The sequence below is a fragment of the Nicotiana tomentosiformis genome, chromosome 7 (assembly GCF_000390325.3).
Source record: "Nicotiana tomentosiformis chromosome 7, ASM39032v3, whole genome shotgun sequence".
Taxonomy (NCBI): Eukaryota; Viridiplantae; Streptophyta; class Magnoliopsida; order Solanales; family Solanaceae; genus Nicotiana; species Nicotiana tomentosiformis.
Window position 1 is genome coordinate 2929495 of NC_090818.1, and position 16420 is coordinate 2945914.

Genomic DNA, 16420 nt, shown 5'->3' on the forward strand with positions numbered 1-16420 from the left:
AAATGAAAATCAGTCCAATTTCTGGATCATGTGATCGTTCCCTAAAGGCCTAATCTCAAATTCTGATTTCTGTGGCTTATACTTAAAGAAGAAGTTCAGAGAAATTCGTTTAGAATTTAAATTTTTATTCAACATGTGAACACTCATACTAAATTCATCAACATCTACAGTGCACTACTGCAGAGAATGGAAAGAATTGGAATTTTAGTACGATTAGTCATTAGCATGACGATTTTATCCCAAGTCTGAATAATTTACTGAACATTGTAAATGCTCTTTTTTAGTTTAACCATTAAATAGCTGAATATACTTACAATTAAGTATGACTACCACTGACAGTTCAGCAAAATATAAATAAAATTGTTTTTAATATACAGGAATTTGCTCAGCCAAAAATCTGCTCAGATTTCTGAAAAATCAAAAGCCTATTGAGATCTCATCCTCTTCTCTAAGTTCTTTTTACCTGTATCTGGTGAGTCCCTCTTTGAGACTGATGCGCTGTTTCCCTTTGCCTTTCCGCTGTTGATAAACTGAGAGAAAGACAGGATAGGTGGTAACTCTGAACTCGCAGATCCATGTAGGGGTGAGACTGATGGCCTTGTTGGATCTTCTGATCCAGCATTGTCATGGACTTTTTCATCGTTAACCATCGGTGATACAGGCATAGAAGGATTTGATAATGCTGTAGAGCAGTTGGCTGTGGAAGTTACATTCTCAGGAGTAGAGCTGCTGAGCTTATTCACTAATTCCTTAGGACCTGCTGTGGAAAGCCACCGAGCTGTACTTGCCATTAGTGATAAATAGAACGATTTTCCACTTTTTCCATACTTCTTATAACATTCATTTTCAAGGGAAACTGCAGATTTATCAACGTCAATCCTGCAAATAGGCAACCAGCAAGAAAGTCGATGAGAGAGCAGAGTTTTATCTGAGCAGAAACCCTTTTTAGCTACAAATTCTGAAGGATAATACAGAGAACTCACATACCTTGAATCACTGACCAGCTGCTGGTTTTGCTTTATTGCATTTAACAATCTCTGCTTGCCTGCTTCCCTGAGTGTTTCAGCTATGGCATTCTTGTCATGTTTATTGGCCTATTATTAGTAAAACAAAATGTTATCATATTATGCAGACAAATGTTAGTTACGCGAAATTTGCATTAGTTGCATCTCGAAGGATCCAACCTCTAGATTGCTTCAATGCATTTGTTTTCAATATAGCAGTACTTCCTATCAAAACTAAGTTCAGAAACAAAGAAGCCACCATCGCTAGAGTGATCCATAAGCACTTTTAGTATAATTTTCTCCAGTTATAACATTGAACGCAAGCAGTAGATAAGTTAGTGAATGGACCTAACCGAATTCAGAGTTGGCACAAACGGATTTCACTAGTTGAACTTTGTCACTTCCCTTTCCATCACTGAAAATCTAAATATATAGCTTTAAAACAGAAAGGAAATCAAGCAAAAACTATGCAGCATTTTCCAAGTTCTTTGGAAAAGGATGACTTGGCTTTGTGCATTGTGAAATCGTTATGCAACCCAGTGAATGAGAAATACTTCAACATGTAAACTAAGAACACCCTGTCAATTCAACCAAAATGTATTTATTAAAAAAAGACTTTAAAAAGCCACCTGTTTATCAAGGCTTTTGTTCTGATAATAATTCTCTTCTGCACGCTGCAGCATATCAATTTTATCTTGCAACTTGAGTTTTGCAGATGTTTTTGATGAAGCGACACTCTTTGCAGCATCCAGAGCATCTAAATATAAGTAATTCCGACTTAGCCAAGATTGAAAATCAATGAAGGGAAACAAGACATGAAAGCTTCAAAGTGGCTTCAGTGAATGGGCCCCTATAACCTCAGTAATCAGTACATACCATCGGATTCAGATATATCTTCTTCTGACCCACTAGCTTCATTATCACGATTCCAGAATTCTGACATTTGTCCTTCGGCATTGAAACTTGAACCGCTGAGAAGGATATAGTAGTTTAAGAAGAAAAACTCCCACTATGCCTAACTGCTCTACAGTTTCATAAGAAGTTCAGAATTTTTTATATTGCAAGCGACAAATAGGCAGATTCTCATACAGAAGAAGCAGTGTTTTGTATTTAAGGCAAATTTGAGGTGAATTCAAACTCGATGTTCACTAGAACAAGAAACAAATTAGTCAGGTGCACAGTTATTCTAACCCCCTCTACTAAGTGCGGCACATTCTTTGATATTCCTTCATCTGTATTAGATAATATTGTTCTGTATGTATCTTATGGTGCTCTTGGGTGACACCATAGACGAGGCCTCAAAGGTGATGTTCTAGTTTCCAGTATGTATAGCAATATCTGAGGCTAGTGTATATCCTAGAACTATTGAGCAACAACAATAGACTAAAATCTAGTGACACACCCACTGAATGCTCTTTAACAAGCAGAGTTTTATCTTCTACCATGTAACATGAGATCGTATTCATCATATTATTGATTTATCTTGCAAAAGTATAAATTTCCATTTCAATAAGCATCCCATGCTAGCTAGTGTTGGAATAAGTCTAAGGTGCCTTATCATCCTGCTATAAATTTCCTGAACCCAGATTTGAACTCCCAACTTCGGTCTCATGCTCTCCTTTTCTTCCTCTAACGGTTGGTAACATCACCCTTCAGTTCCAACATATTCCACAATGTATCATAACCTGTACACAATTGGGGTATGAAACAATTAGTGGTTAATATTCTCCCCATTTATTGACATGAAACACCAACTAATCTAGACGTCCTCAAATTTTCAGTTGTTAGGGTGGATTCTTAGGCTGCTGTCCATGGAAAGAAAGGTATTACTGGCTATCTTTATATCTTCCCCACTTGTTTCTGATAAATGATAAATCAAATATTTCTCATGGATTCAAAACAAGTTGGTGTAGCTATACAAATGTGACTTGACACTGGTATGTGTTGGCCACCCAAAAGTCTAGCCAATTATCTATACAACCTGGAAAATCCTCTTTACAGGAAAAATACAAGTAACAACAACATACCTAGTGTAATCCCACAAGTGAGGTCTGGGGAGGGTAGTGTGTACGCAGACCTTACCCCTACCTTGTGAGGTAGAGAGGCTGTTTCCGATAGACCCTCAGCTCAAGGAGAAAAATACAAGTAAATAAGAGATATTTTGACTCTTAATATTGAATTATCCACTCCTTCAAATTATCAACTATTCCGTTCTCTCCATACTAACAAGAAAAGACAAACAAGGGCTGCCTTTCGTAACTTCTTTTTCCCAGCATCCAATTTGATCATCCTCCAACTTGTCATTGTCTCTACCACTGCTCTAGGAAGCGTCCAATTTGCTCATATTTCACACACTTCTTCCACATCTAAACACTCACAAAAGACGTGGCACTCAGTACCAAAAAGAAGGAACGATCCGTGCAAGTACTTATCTCTAACTGATAAAAGCTGCTAATAAAATCCATTCATCGACTCACATTTTAGTTTTTATTTTATAAGAGCATTGACTGGTATAATAGAATATTCGACTCCGGCAAGCATCTTATGCTACCATTCTGTAAAAGGAAGAGAACAATAGAAAGTAAAAGCATATCTCCTTTTTATAATAATCTTTGGCATATAATGAAGCAATGAGCATTCAGTGAAGATGATAGGAAATGCAGCAGATCCCAATTAAAGTGGTAATCCATGTATCAGCAGTGAGATGAATGCAAAACAAGATACCTGGTCATATATATTCTTGAAGATCCAGTTCGCTGACGAAAAGCAGTTTCAGTTTTAAGTTGCTCCAAGTAACTTGTTACTAGATTAGGATGCTTGCACACATCACATGATTTTTTACATAAGGAAGAAGGTACCTAATTTTAAAGATAACACAAACATGAGATAATATAAGCCAGTAAAAACAACATCTTGCAGTTACCATTTGAAAAGGACTAATAATAATAACGAATGAATATACCATCTCTCCAAAGCTCTCAAGTATCATTTTCCTACGACAGCCAGACCCTTCACAATACTCAACCATCTGAACATATTTCATAGACAAGATTATATAAAGTCAGTGCAAGAAGAATCATGTTAGTTATAATGTAAGAAAAGCTCATCAAAAAATTAATTTGATTTTACAAAAGAAAGGGGGACCTGGTTGAAGTCATCAAGGGACTTCTTAGAGGATTTATCTTGCAAGCTTGAGGATTCATCCTTATTCCTTTTAGTATTGCGTAAGATAAACTCCTGCAATACATGTGACTTATTCAAATTTGGTAGCAACATTGAGAATGAAAAATAAAAGGAAAAACAACTGGTGATAGGTGATTCAACCATTTTCCTGCGGTCGTCCACTCCATAATACAGTACACTTCTGGAAGGCAACTGATCACGCCCAGCTCTACCTGACTCTTGATAGAAGCCTTCCACTGACTTGGGAATATTGAAGTGACAGACCACTCTGACATCCTTTCTATCTATACCCTATAATAATGAAAAACATATGAGCTCTACATAATCCTTGTCAAGATTGCTATCAAAAGTTATCCTGGAAAACTGAATCAAGATATTTTGAGCTATTACATGCATACCATCCTGCAATGGAATCAAGATCTCAGCAGTTGTTTGTGCCTCAGGTGCTCCATTGTTATCCAGAAGCATTAAAACAGATAAAAGCATGATACCCCGTATCAAAATGAACGGAAAGTATAGAGAATCATGTGACTCAAATCCATTGCTTAGAGGCTACTTAAAGAATTATCTGTTTCTGCAAGAGAACTCTTACCCAAAAGCTACAGTTGCTACCACCACTTGTGTCTTTGAAGAAATCCAGTCATCCAAGACAGAGCTCCGCATTTTACTGTTCAACCCAGCATGATATGCTAGTAGTAAGGCAATGTACATCAGTAAAACGCATTAAAGACAATTGCATAGAATTTAATCGAGCCATTCCTTACCCGCACAAGAAATGCCGCTGCTGGTTAGATGGGTCGCAAGATCATCACACATACTACGTTCCAGGCAGTAAATAATGGCACAAACATTTCCACAAGATTTTAGTAATTTACACACATCATCATATGGATCATCCATAAGGTCTTTATAGCGAACTGCAAAATAGAGATTATGATCAGGTATGTAATCGCAAAAATGATGACAGATACGGTAGATAACCTGATAGTTAAAAGTAGGTCTAAAGGTAATAGGAATGTTTGAGGTATAGTATGGTGATGACTGATACAGTAGATAACCTGATACTTAAAAGAGTGATGATTGATGAGTGATACGGTACATAACCTGATAGTTAAAGGTAATAAGATACCTGATTTACCCAGAATTTAGAGCATATAAATGACCATAGATATTTTATCTGATACACACAGCTGCATACAACATATAAAGGACAAATGCAGCAAATTAGACTTACACAGCATTTTGTCATGGCCCGCCACATCATCATGCCATGTAGGTGCCACTTGGCATATATTTTTGCCATATGGAAGGGTTACATAAGTTAGGGACTAGCTCTTGGTGGAATATTCTACAACTATGGAGAATTTCCTTTGGAAAGCTCTAGATATTTATGGACTTGGTAGGAAGACTCTTTTGGAAAGCCTTGGAATGTTCTAGTCATGTAGAAAATTCTAGAGGGTGTACTTATTTGTAAATATAGAAGGACTTGTGGAACAATTATTATTTACACACTAGCCCCTAGATGATTAGTATAAATAGGGGGCATTCATTTGTAACTCACCAAGCAAAACAATCAAGTTCTCTCTAATACAAAAGCTTCCTTTGGCAATCCTCCTGTGTTCTAACATTCCCTTAGCGATCTTTAGTGTAGTAAGGCTGACTTGACATAGCAAGAACGTGAGCAAGTTGTGCAAAATCCCGAACGAGTTGTCAAGTGCCGCACGTGTACTTAGTCAAAGACTAAGGACGTGACAATTCGGTCCCATGATTTTAAACCAAAAGCTACAGAATCATATATGGCCATTTTGAATCTCCGCAATTGTCTTATAGTTACATCCCCCTTCCCCTCAGTTTTTAAAAGCCATAACAAAATTTAAAGGAGGAAAAGCAAAAGAAAATCAAATGAGTTGTACTATAAACTGTTGCCAGCTGATTCCTCATAGATTTAAGAATTGGCAGTTAAAGAAATTGATTGGTGACTGGCTGTTCATCAATTACATATCAAAACACTTGCACTTTATCAAGGAATAGAGATCCTTAGAGCTGACCTTCATAATAGATATTTGGCCGGTTGAACGACGATTTCAGGACTAGAGGGCTTTGCAAATTCAATGATTCTATGACATCTTTCTGAACTCTGCAGAGAAAGGAAAAGGTCCGAGAAAATGAACAAATCATGGTTCTTCAATGATCATTTCAAAATAAGCAGCAAGGAACTGTTAATTAGAAAATCGTTAAAAATATATTTGGCAGTGGGAAAGAAAAAGCCAGAGGAAAGTAAGATCACATATAATTCCTGTTACAATGAGAGTGATCTCCATTGACGTATAGATCGTAATTACTTACTTCTCTAGCAAAATGCACATAAGCAAACTTACTTAGGGACAGCAGTTGCAGTCAAAGCCAATACTGGTATATTTGATAGGTGACTTCTCAGGGAAGAAAGCTTCCGATAGCTAGGCCTAAATGGGAGGAAAAAAAGTCAAGGGACCAAAAGATTTACACAAGGATTAAATGCATAAACTTAATAAAAGAAAATGAAGAGAAGAAGTTAAAAGTTGAAGAATTAAAAACAAATGACAACTCCAATATAGGAAACTTATAGCTTAAAGGTAGAAAGGATAATAGTGTGTATAACATTAAGCTAAAGATCCCACTTGAAATGAGTATATGCACATTATAACGGTAAGGCCAATGTGCCTTTGGATCGGAAAGTGTCATTTTGGAACTAGAGTGCAAGCATCAAAGAAAGCACTAAATGGCATGACCTTTGTTGTGTTTTTTTCCAATGCACTTGTACATGCAAAATTCGAGGATGAAAAAGGAGGTGAGATGTCTCAGGCATTTAACACAAAAAGTACAGTGGCACTGGATATTTCAGAAAAATGCTAGTAAAATCTATCTTCTATGTTGGAACATACTTCCATTTTCATGGAAAAATTATTCTAATTTACAAGCTCAGAGAACCATTAATAAAGCCCATAACATGTCCACAAAATAAACCTTATTTGAACCAGAAAGGACAAAAGAGTGTATTAAATTAACCACAACCACCAACAACCACGATAGAAGGAGACATGTGGATTGGGAATTCACCTGAAGTCATGGCCCCAGGAAGAGATGCAATGTGCCTGGATTTTTTTAAACGAATGATATTAATAGATAAATAGCAAGAGAAACTTCTGACAGAAGTAAATGGGGATGGAGTTAAACCTCATCAATGGCAATGAGATTCAACAATCCTCTGGCATGAATCTTTGTCAGCTTTGACATAAATCCGGATGTTGCAATTAGTTCTGGTGTCACATACAGTAACCTTACAGCTGGCTTCCCAGATTCCAGGTCTTCGTATATCTAAGATTCAAGGGAAAAATGCAGTTATATACATGTGTTGGACCCTTACGTTTCGTTCCATGGTCTGAAATACATTTAAAAGCAATAGGCACACTTCAAGTCATTGATGACTGATCCCTCTAGGGCACCTTTATAGTGAACCTTATGAAATGCACATGGAACTTTTGAATCAACAACAATAAAATAGAGCAATCATCCTTAACAGTATGAAGTGGATGATAAAGAAATTAAATGACCTCTCCAAAAACTCAAAAACAGCAATCTCATATTATGGTTACAGAAGACCTAGCCCATATGAATTTGCCAAGAACTGTTATTGAATATTTGTGTGCTTTTGTGGAGCAGCTCACTGTGGTATAGATAATAATTCTTTTGTGTTAAATAGGGCTAAATAAGTACAGAAGACCGGCCATATACTTATCAATATCACATTTGTGCCAGATGGAATCTAAATGGGGCAGGCCAAGTGGTAAGACAACTGGTTTTGCTCCTCTATTTGGAAGTTAGATCCTTTCGTCCGAAGTTAGAATGATTTCGTCCAGAACACATATATTCAATGATAAAAAAGATTGATCTTTTAGCAATGTTTTATTTACAGATTCAGAAGTGGTTGTAACAGAGTAGCTTACTCCTAAGATGGATGTGAGGACAGATGTTCACTACTACCACAAGAAAGCCACCTTGTATCTTCTAAAGTGGCCCGTCACTCTCATAAGTAAGGTTAGTTATGTTAGAGGGTAGGGAAAAAAAGGAAAGTGAAAACTCTCAGATGATATATCTTTTAATTCCTTTAGTTCATCCCCTTAAGAAAACTTCAACTCGTGACTCATACTAAAGGATTTCCCAGAAATTGTATTCGTAAAATCACCCCTACGAGTGCTTTTTCAAGCATAAAGGGATATGAACATGCAAATAACTGAACTTACTAAAGGAAAAGAGAGCTCACAGCTAAGGTCATAATCAATCAAGACTCATACTCCACCTGTCCCATTTTAGGAATTATTGTCTAACTACAGACGAATTTAATAAGGTAATTGGCTTGTATATTGCTGAAGAATAAAAATAAAAATAATGGTTGACAGGTCATTGTAAGGGGATGAACATCACATCGTTATTGAAAACAGTATTACTTAAGCACATAACCTGAATTACTAATCCTTTGTGTACCTTGGTCTTCCTGACATTAAATACCAATCATCTTAGCACATCCCAAAAGAATGTGTTCAATATAAGTTGCTGGCAAATGATCAAATATCTAGGCAAATGGAATAGGGAGAAAGTGATCCCTGTCAACCATGCTGATCAAAGGATTCATGAAATCAGCCGCACTATAAAGCCTCAACTGTAAGCTACACCTCTCTTTTCTCCATTATCATTTAATGCATCCGAAGGGTTCATACAGACTACAAACAACTGTGTTTTGACTATTATGAAACTAGCATGAGATTGTACATAGAACATAATTTTTCTCGAAGAGTATTTTCAAAATCAACTAGCAGCCACTAATCTCACTCCCACAATAACTTGACCATGCTTCAGAAGCTTAGACTTCAAATATCTCTACAAATGTATTAACTTATCCCTATTTACCTTGTTTTTCACTTGAACTGTCTGGGTTGATGAAAGAAATTCAGCAGGAATCCCTTTTTCTTTCAAGGCTGACACTTGATTTTCCTAAGCGAGAAAAGGGAAAATTAGAAGACAAATCTATGAAAGTAGATAAACATAAAACCAGAGGCAAAATTCTTATATTATACTTACCATGAGAGCTGAGAACAAATGGCAAACCGATGAAAGGAGTCAATAAGGTGTACTAGAATTTGCAAGCGAACGAAAAAAAATAGTATAGCTTGTGCTTTCATCATAAGGTAAAGCCAAACAAGTTTAATAGAAAGCACCTATCAAAGGGCTAACAACAAGCACAATTCCTGGTTTTGCCAAAGCAGGGATCTGATAGCACATGGACTTCCCTCCACCAGTTGGCATAAGGCAAAAGCAATCCCTTCCTACGTATTTTTCACATATTATTAGCACAGTAGAGAGATACCACACCACACTACATCCCAAATAATAAAACCATATTTAACCAGCAGAAAAAAAGGTTGATAAGAGAAAACAAAGAACACAAGGAATATAACCAAAATTTAAAAAAAAAAAAACAAGGAGTATAAAACGAATGCCATACAAGAAAATGCTTAAGCTAGAAATTCTATAACTATAATATCACACAAAAATAATGGTTTTCTAACTCAATGCAAAAAGATGCTCAACTATGCGAATGTGAAAAGAACCTTACCTGATAAAACAGCTTCAATAGCATCCAATTGTTTCCCCCTGAAATTGGAATGTCCAAAGTGCCATCTCAAAAGCTTGACTAAAGCTTCCTTCCCAATCACCTGCTTCTGAGGTCCACAATTACTTTGTAGTGGTAATGGTGATTTCTTCATTTCCACCACCAAACCTGCAACAACACCCAGTGCTTTATTACAACTTGTCTTGCATCTTAATACTCTTGCCCATAAAATTCAGTGTGGAGCTAGCCTGAACACCCCCTTATTTATTTATTTTTAAATAAAGCCTAAAATGCCCAAAATTGTAACTTTGAAATTATTCACCTCATATTGGGCAATAACAGACAGCACCAATAAACACAGACACAACACACACACACACTCTGCAAGCACGCAAAACGCACAATTTTTAAATGAAATAGAAACACTCAGGCAATGCCAAGTAGAAGAGCTAGAAAATAGCACTACATCGAAATGAGACTTTAAAATTCTAAATCGATTCTAAAGAACTAATAAATGGACAAAAAAACAAAATTATTGAAGTGTAAATGATAATCAGAAGATCGTAATGGATAATTCAAACATCAAGTTGCATGAGATGAAACTGAACCTTGATAAGATAAACTCCAGCAAAAGAAGCCGAACGGAGGGTTTTGCCGGGAAAGCGGAGAGTATATAAATGAGAAAGGAAGAAATTCGGGGAATTTGAAACAAGGGTTGTGATTTGTAATTCAGATATTAATCAGGGGTACTTGAGACAATTGCAATTTCAGTATAGCTGGCTTTGTCCTCCGAGGGCAAATTGGCCCCTTGAAAACGGTTATTTCCAATTATAACCCCTAAAGTTAGGAAAAAAACTAAAAAGTGTAGTAGAATATTTTGAATTTAGTTTTAAATTTAACAATAGCAATTTTTTGTTTGAAATAAGATCCTTGAAATAATTATCAACGGTTTAGCATGCGACTAAGAAATTGAAAGATTCTAAATATACTTCTAAATAATTAAAAAGGTCTAAATATATCTTGATACAACTTTCACATTAGCGCGAGAGGAATATTTGGATCTTTTTAATTGTTCAGAGGTATATTTGAGACAAAAGATAAGGGTGAAGGCTTTTATGAGCCGATAGATTAACTAACAACATATATAAATCAAATAATGCATAAGAGTATTTTTTGTTAGTTTTAATTTTTTTTTAATCACATATTTGTTTATATGTTGTTATGATGGTTGGAGCTTGTTAAAAGAATGTTACAATTAAATTAGAAAAGCAATTAGTGATGAACTATACACAATTTCTTGTTGAATGGTACACATAGATAACTAAACAAGCACAATACAACTCCGAAATAAAATTAATCACCACTGAAATGTATAGTGATTATATTTATCTCACTTTCTAAGTTATTCAAATCATATATTACATAAATACTCGGACTTAATGTTTACATTAAGCAAATATATGCAAGGCATATGTCTTGTAGATATATTTTATCACTTAGTTTGTTTACCCGTAAAACGGTATAGTTGAATTTATACTGATTTCTAGACAAGTGAATTAATTCAATCATGAAATAATACAAGAATTGAAGAAATATGCGATACTTAGCCTTGAAATGAAGACAAAATAGCAGAAATAGTAATTCCGAGAGCAGGGCCTCCGGGCACAACAATAATGAAATCAAGAAGTAAGAAGGTAAAATTGCATAAAGTTTTGAATTGATTATAGTATAAGTTTGCCAAAAAAAATGTGTCCTTTACAATTATAACAGGGCTCATTATTTATAGATACACCTAGGGAACAAGGTCCTAGGATCATGCCCTTATCTAATATCAATTAGTCATTAAAGAATGTGTAACGGTGAGCATAAATGACAAATTCTTTGTAACCGGCTATGTATTAAATATTATAGAATATTCTCCATTAAATGCAACCGGGTGGTAGGTATTTATTGCATCTTTATGAGCGGTATTCTTTCCAGTGACAAATGGAACAGTTATTTTCGGTTTTAACTATCATCTGCCTTCGGCTCCACGTGTCACTCTCTTATGCAACCACTTGGTAGGGGTGAGCGTTAGGGCAATTCGGATTGGATATGAAAATTTCGGTTTGAATTTTCGATTTTCGGATTGAAGAAATGACAATCTAAATCTAATCCAAAAAAAAATCGGATTGGATCGGATTTTTTAAGTTTGAATTCGGATTAATCGGTTTGGATATTTTGAATTTTCAGTTTTGAGCTTATAAGTTGATCAGATGTTTCTTCTTTCTACAGTAATGAACATCCAAATGAAGTTTTTATGTAAATTAGCCTAAAAATCCTCATTTTCACCGCAATCATCCAAATAAAGCATTCAAGTAATAAAATCATCATCAAGAAAATACAACAAAGACATTAATAAAGCCGATAAGAAGTAACAATAGTAAAATCATGTCCAAATAGAAAGTATTCTGATAGTTACTAAATAATTTGGTATTGAATATATGAGATTATATCTAATGGTTAGGATATTGGCATATGAATAATGTACTAAATATAAGTTATAAAAAAATTGGATTTTCGGATACCCAAAAATCCGAAGTACTAAATTCATTATCCAATCCAAAATCTAAAATTTTTAAAAATTAAATGTAAAATCCAATCCATAATCCAAATAATTCAGATTTCGGGATTGCCCAAACTATGCTCACCCCTACCACTTGGCATAGCATATTTTACCCTATAGAGGACGATTGCTTGCCTTCGGCGCCTGTGCCAAGAAACGGGGTAGGAGTTATACTTAGCTCACGTGATGAACCTTTATTCCCCCAAGATCTTCCTTGTGGGAATGATCAACTTCAGCAAGCGAGGTCACCATGCATTGCTATCCAGCATGGATGATGATAACGATTGTGGGTGGATGGAATAATTTTTTTCGTTGCTACCAGTAACATCACCCCGGCCTCGGCTCCTTCCTTCCCGGAATTGTGGAACCGTGCTCGTAAGTATACAATTTGTTTCTACTCTTGTTAAAGGTTCGTTTCTCATCATTAGTAACTTTTCTTTCTTTACCTGCCTCGGAGACTCAGTGGGTTCCCCCTAGGGTTGAGGGATTGGACCAATGGGTTTAGAAAATTTCGGACATTACTACGCTCGAAATCCGCTCGTGAAAAGAGTTGTCCCTGAAATATGGATGGAAAGCCAAAAATCATGGTAAGTTTAACTCAGCATGTCCTTACCTTTTCTTATGAGAAAGTTATATGGTTCTTTTCTCCTGTTGAATATAGGTCTACCCCAGGGCTTAGTTGTCATCCCCGAAGAGGACGTTTTGGCTGATCCTGTTGATTCGGCGAGACTGCTGCAGAAAGATTTTTCACATACAAGCGTCTCCGGGCCTGCTTCTGGTGCAAGTGCTTCTTCTCGGAGTCCCCAGTCGGAGAACAAGCAACCAAAAAGAAGGCGTTCCTCCTCGGCCGGGGGAAAGAATAAGAGGGCGAAGAATGTTGCCACTGAGTCATCTCTGGAAGTCGTGGTGATGATACCTCTGCCCGGGCCGGCCATAGATACCGTAATGATTGACAATGATGGAGAAGCTAGAAGACAACGACCTTCCTCAACTCAACAGACCGCTCAATCTGTTGAGTTAGTTATACCAACCGAGGACGATGTCTCGGCGCTCTGGGGGAGTATGAAATGGTGGAAAATGCCAACTCTCGCTTTCGGATCCCAGTCGTTGTGCCCGATATTTTGGGGCTGAGTACCGGGTCCCTTCCATCTTCGGTTGATGAGCACCCAGCAACCAGCATTGTGTTTATCGTAGCTGTTTCTCATCCTTCAATACCATCAGCTTCATTTCCATCTTTACCAACTCTTCCACTAGCAACTGCTACATCATCTCCACCGGTCGCGTCTACCTGAGAAGAGGGTGCACTTCTTACTCAGTCCCCAGTTCATGGGAATTTGGGGCAAAATTATGCTCCCCCATCAGAAGATCCGCAAAGGAGGAGGATCATTACTCTCTCGGTCTCCACCAGATGCAATTTTCTATCCCGGACAGTGGAACTTGCTAACTATCTGAATTCTTTGGCTTTAGATTTATACCATGGAAAAGATACAGGTTCTCTCGAGAGAGTACTTGTTGAACAATGCCATGCACAACGCCACCACGGTACATTCTTCACTTCTTTTGTCATTTCTTTTGTCTTTGATAGAAAATATCCTGAGTTTGCCTTTCTTGTTTTGTAGGCCAATTTCCTTGCTTCCAAGGGCCTCTAGAGGTTGATTCGGGAGAAAGAAGAACTTATCTCCACACAGGATCAAGTTCTGGTCGAGCGGGAGCAAACTAGTGCTCGCCTCTCAGAATTGGAAGCCAAAGCTGCTAAGGCCGTTGTGTTAGAGGCTTGTTTACAGCAAAGCGAACAATAATTGGAAACCTTTAGCCAAGAGATTGGCCCGCCGAGGGTTCAATTTGATGAGGCCAAGGCCAAATGGGCTGAAGTCTATAGTGTCGTTCTTGCTGCAACCGATCACGAGGCTACCTCCGTTGAGAGATTGACCAACCTAGAGGCAACCCTGAACTCCAAAACTGAAGAGCTTGTTGCTGCGGGGGTGAAACATTCCCAATTGTAGGAGCAGTAAAAGAAGACCATTGAGCATAATAGAATTTTAGCTCTACTGTCCGCGAACTCGATGTCAGCCTCAAGTCCATTAGATCTATCCGGGAAAACCTTTCTGTCGAGGTTATCCAACTCAAAGAAGAACTTAAGCGCCGAGCGACTTCCCTCATTGTTGAGAAAACTTATGTTATGTACAACATAAGGAGAAAAACCTTGGAAGAGTCTAAAACGTGTATCATTAACTTTGATGCCAAAATATCTAGGGCACGTGAGCTTGAGTCAACTGTTAAAAGGGGTCTCCCGGCAGGGCCTAATGCTTCCGGTTCCGAAACTTCGGGAACTGAAGAGGAACCGGAAGGCGAAGATGTTGAAGGCCAAACTGATGAGGGCCAAGATATTGAGCCATCGGAGGATCTACCCACTTCCCCTGGGGTGTGGACACTTATTTTCCTCCGGGTTCTGGAGATGCAGCAGTTTAGCTTTTCCTTTCTTTTTCCAACTTTTATATCTATGCCGCTTCGGCACGTTTATTGTGAATAAAGACATCTTTTGCTCAAGTATCGCATGAGTTTTTTTCCGTTTGAACATCTATACAAGTTTTAATCTTTGCATTCTTTTTTGCTTAAGTGTTCTGTGCAAGTTTTATTGTTTGCGTCTTATTATGTAAGGCCTTGGGTGTATTTTTTCCCCGAAAGCATTTGGATTTCGGGCACAAGTTCTTCCGAAATCAACCCCTTTATCGTGAGGGTTTTTATAAGAGAGGGCCCTCTTATATTTACGGTGATCTTGAAGAGGATGTCTCCTGTTAATTAAGGTATTAGCATTTGAAGTACTTGTTTAACTTTCAAATTATAAAATCAATTAATTGGTCAGACAAGAAACAAGATGGAAAATAAAAGGACTTTACTTTATTCCTTCCCTTTTCAAAAAGTACATAAGCATTCGTTATGCTAAAAAGAAATTGTCGTTTCTTGTGGCTAACTTGTACAACTTATTTCTACGGGGCTGGCCGCGCAGTCCCTGGTCCCGGTGATACAACTATGTTCCCGGTTTTCGTGTTCTGGTCGATGTGGCAGTCATTATTTCCGTATCCTCATATCATTCTCCCCCAATGTTCGAATGCGAAGAATGCGAATGGGAACACTAGAAGTTTTGCACCTTCGAGGACCACACTAATGAATTACTAGACAATATTCAGCTCGGTAACAAACTTCGCTTCCCCTTAGGAATTTATGCTATCGAGCAAAAGACTATCTAACAACCCTTTAGTGGTTTGCACTTTTGAACAGTCGGGTAACCTTTGCTTGATAGCAAACTCACTTTCCCGGTGGGAATTTTGCTATCGATCCAAAGATTATCTAGCCGCTCCGGAGTGGTTCTTCGTTTGTGTGCCTTGCTATTAAAGGTCTTAATTCTGCTGATGAAACTTTCTTCGTAGTATGTTTTCCATTGCTACCTCGTTAAAAACCTTGCCAAAAAAATTCAATTGGGACAAAACTGGACGAAGTGAAAAAGAGTGCAGCACATACTTTCAGTACAGGTGATGTTTGTCAGCAATAAGATCTCTTGAGGTGTGCCGCATTCCAATTGCTTGGCAACTTTTCTCCATCATAATTCTATAACTCGTATGAATCTTTCCCGGTGACAGCTGAAATCCGGTAGGGGCCTTCCCAGGTTAGACCTAGCTTCCCTGCGTTGAGTTCCCGAGTGTTTTGAGTTACTTTTCTGAGGACTAAGTCTCCCACTTTGAAAATAACGGAGGTTGGCTCTTCGATTATAATCTCTTTCCATTCTCTGCTTCTGGGCTGCCATTCTTAAATGCGCCAAGTCCTTGCGCTCATCGAGTAGCTCCATAACATCGATTCATTGTTCATCTCTTCACTTGCCTGGAAATATCTCAAGGTAGGCTCTCCTACTTCTACCTGGATTAAGGCTTCTGCTTCATACACAAGGGAATTGTTGTTCAATACGCCCATAGCACTCCGGGCAGT

General features: G+C 37.6%; 1 protein-coding gene across 1 annotated transcript; it reads right to left on the reverse strand.

The window, feature by feature from the left end:
- Positions 1 to 253: 253 nt before the first annotated feature.
- On the reverse strand, positions 254 to 10561 carry LOC104104000 (ATP-dependent DNA helicase Q-like 3). Its single transcript, XM_070181241.1, is given in 19 exon segments — positions 254 to 879; positions 988 to 1094; positions 1634 to 1761; positions 1881 to 1975; positions 3729 to 3862; positions 3967 to 4032; positions 4149 to 4241; positions 4329 to 4504; positions 4733 to 4876; positions 4952 to 5104; positions 6236 to 6324; positions 6566 to 6649; positions 7284 to 7318; positions 7401 to 7541; positions 9132 to 9215; positions 9303 to 9310; positions 9440 to 9547; positions 9838 to 10002; positions 10443 to 10561. Coding segments are annotated over 18 exon segments (2250 nt in total). The 5' UTR covers positions 9989 to 10002; positions 10443 to 10561; the 3' UTR covers positions 254 to 425.
- Between the last annotated feature and the right edge of the window lie 5859 nt (positions 10562 to 16420).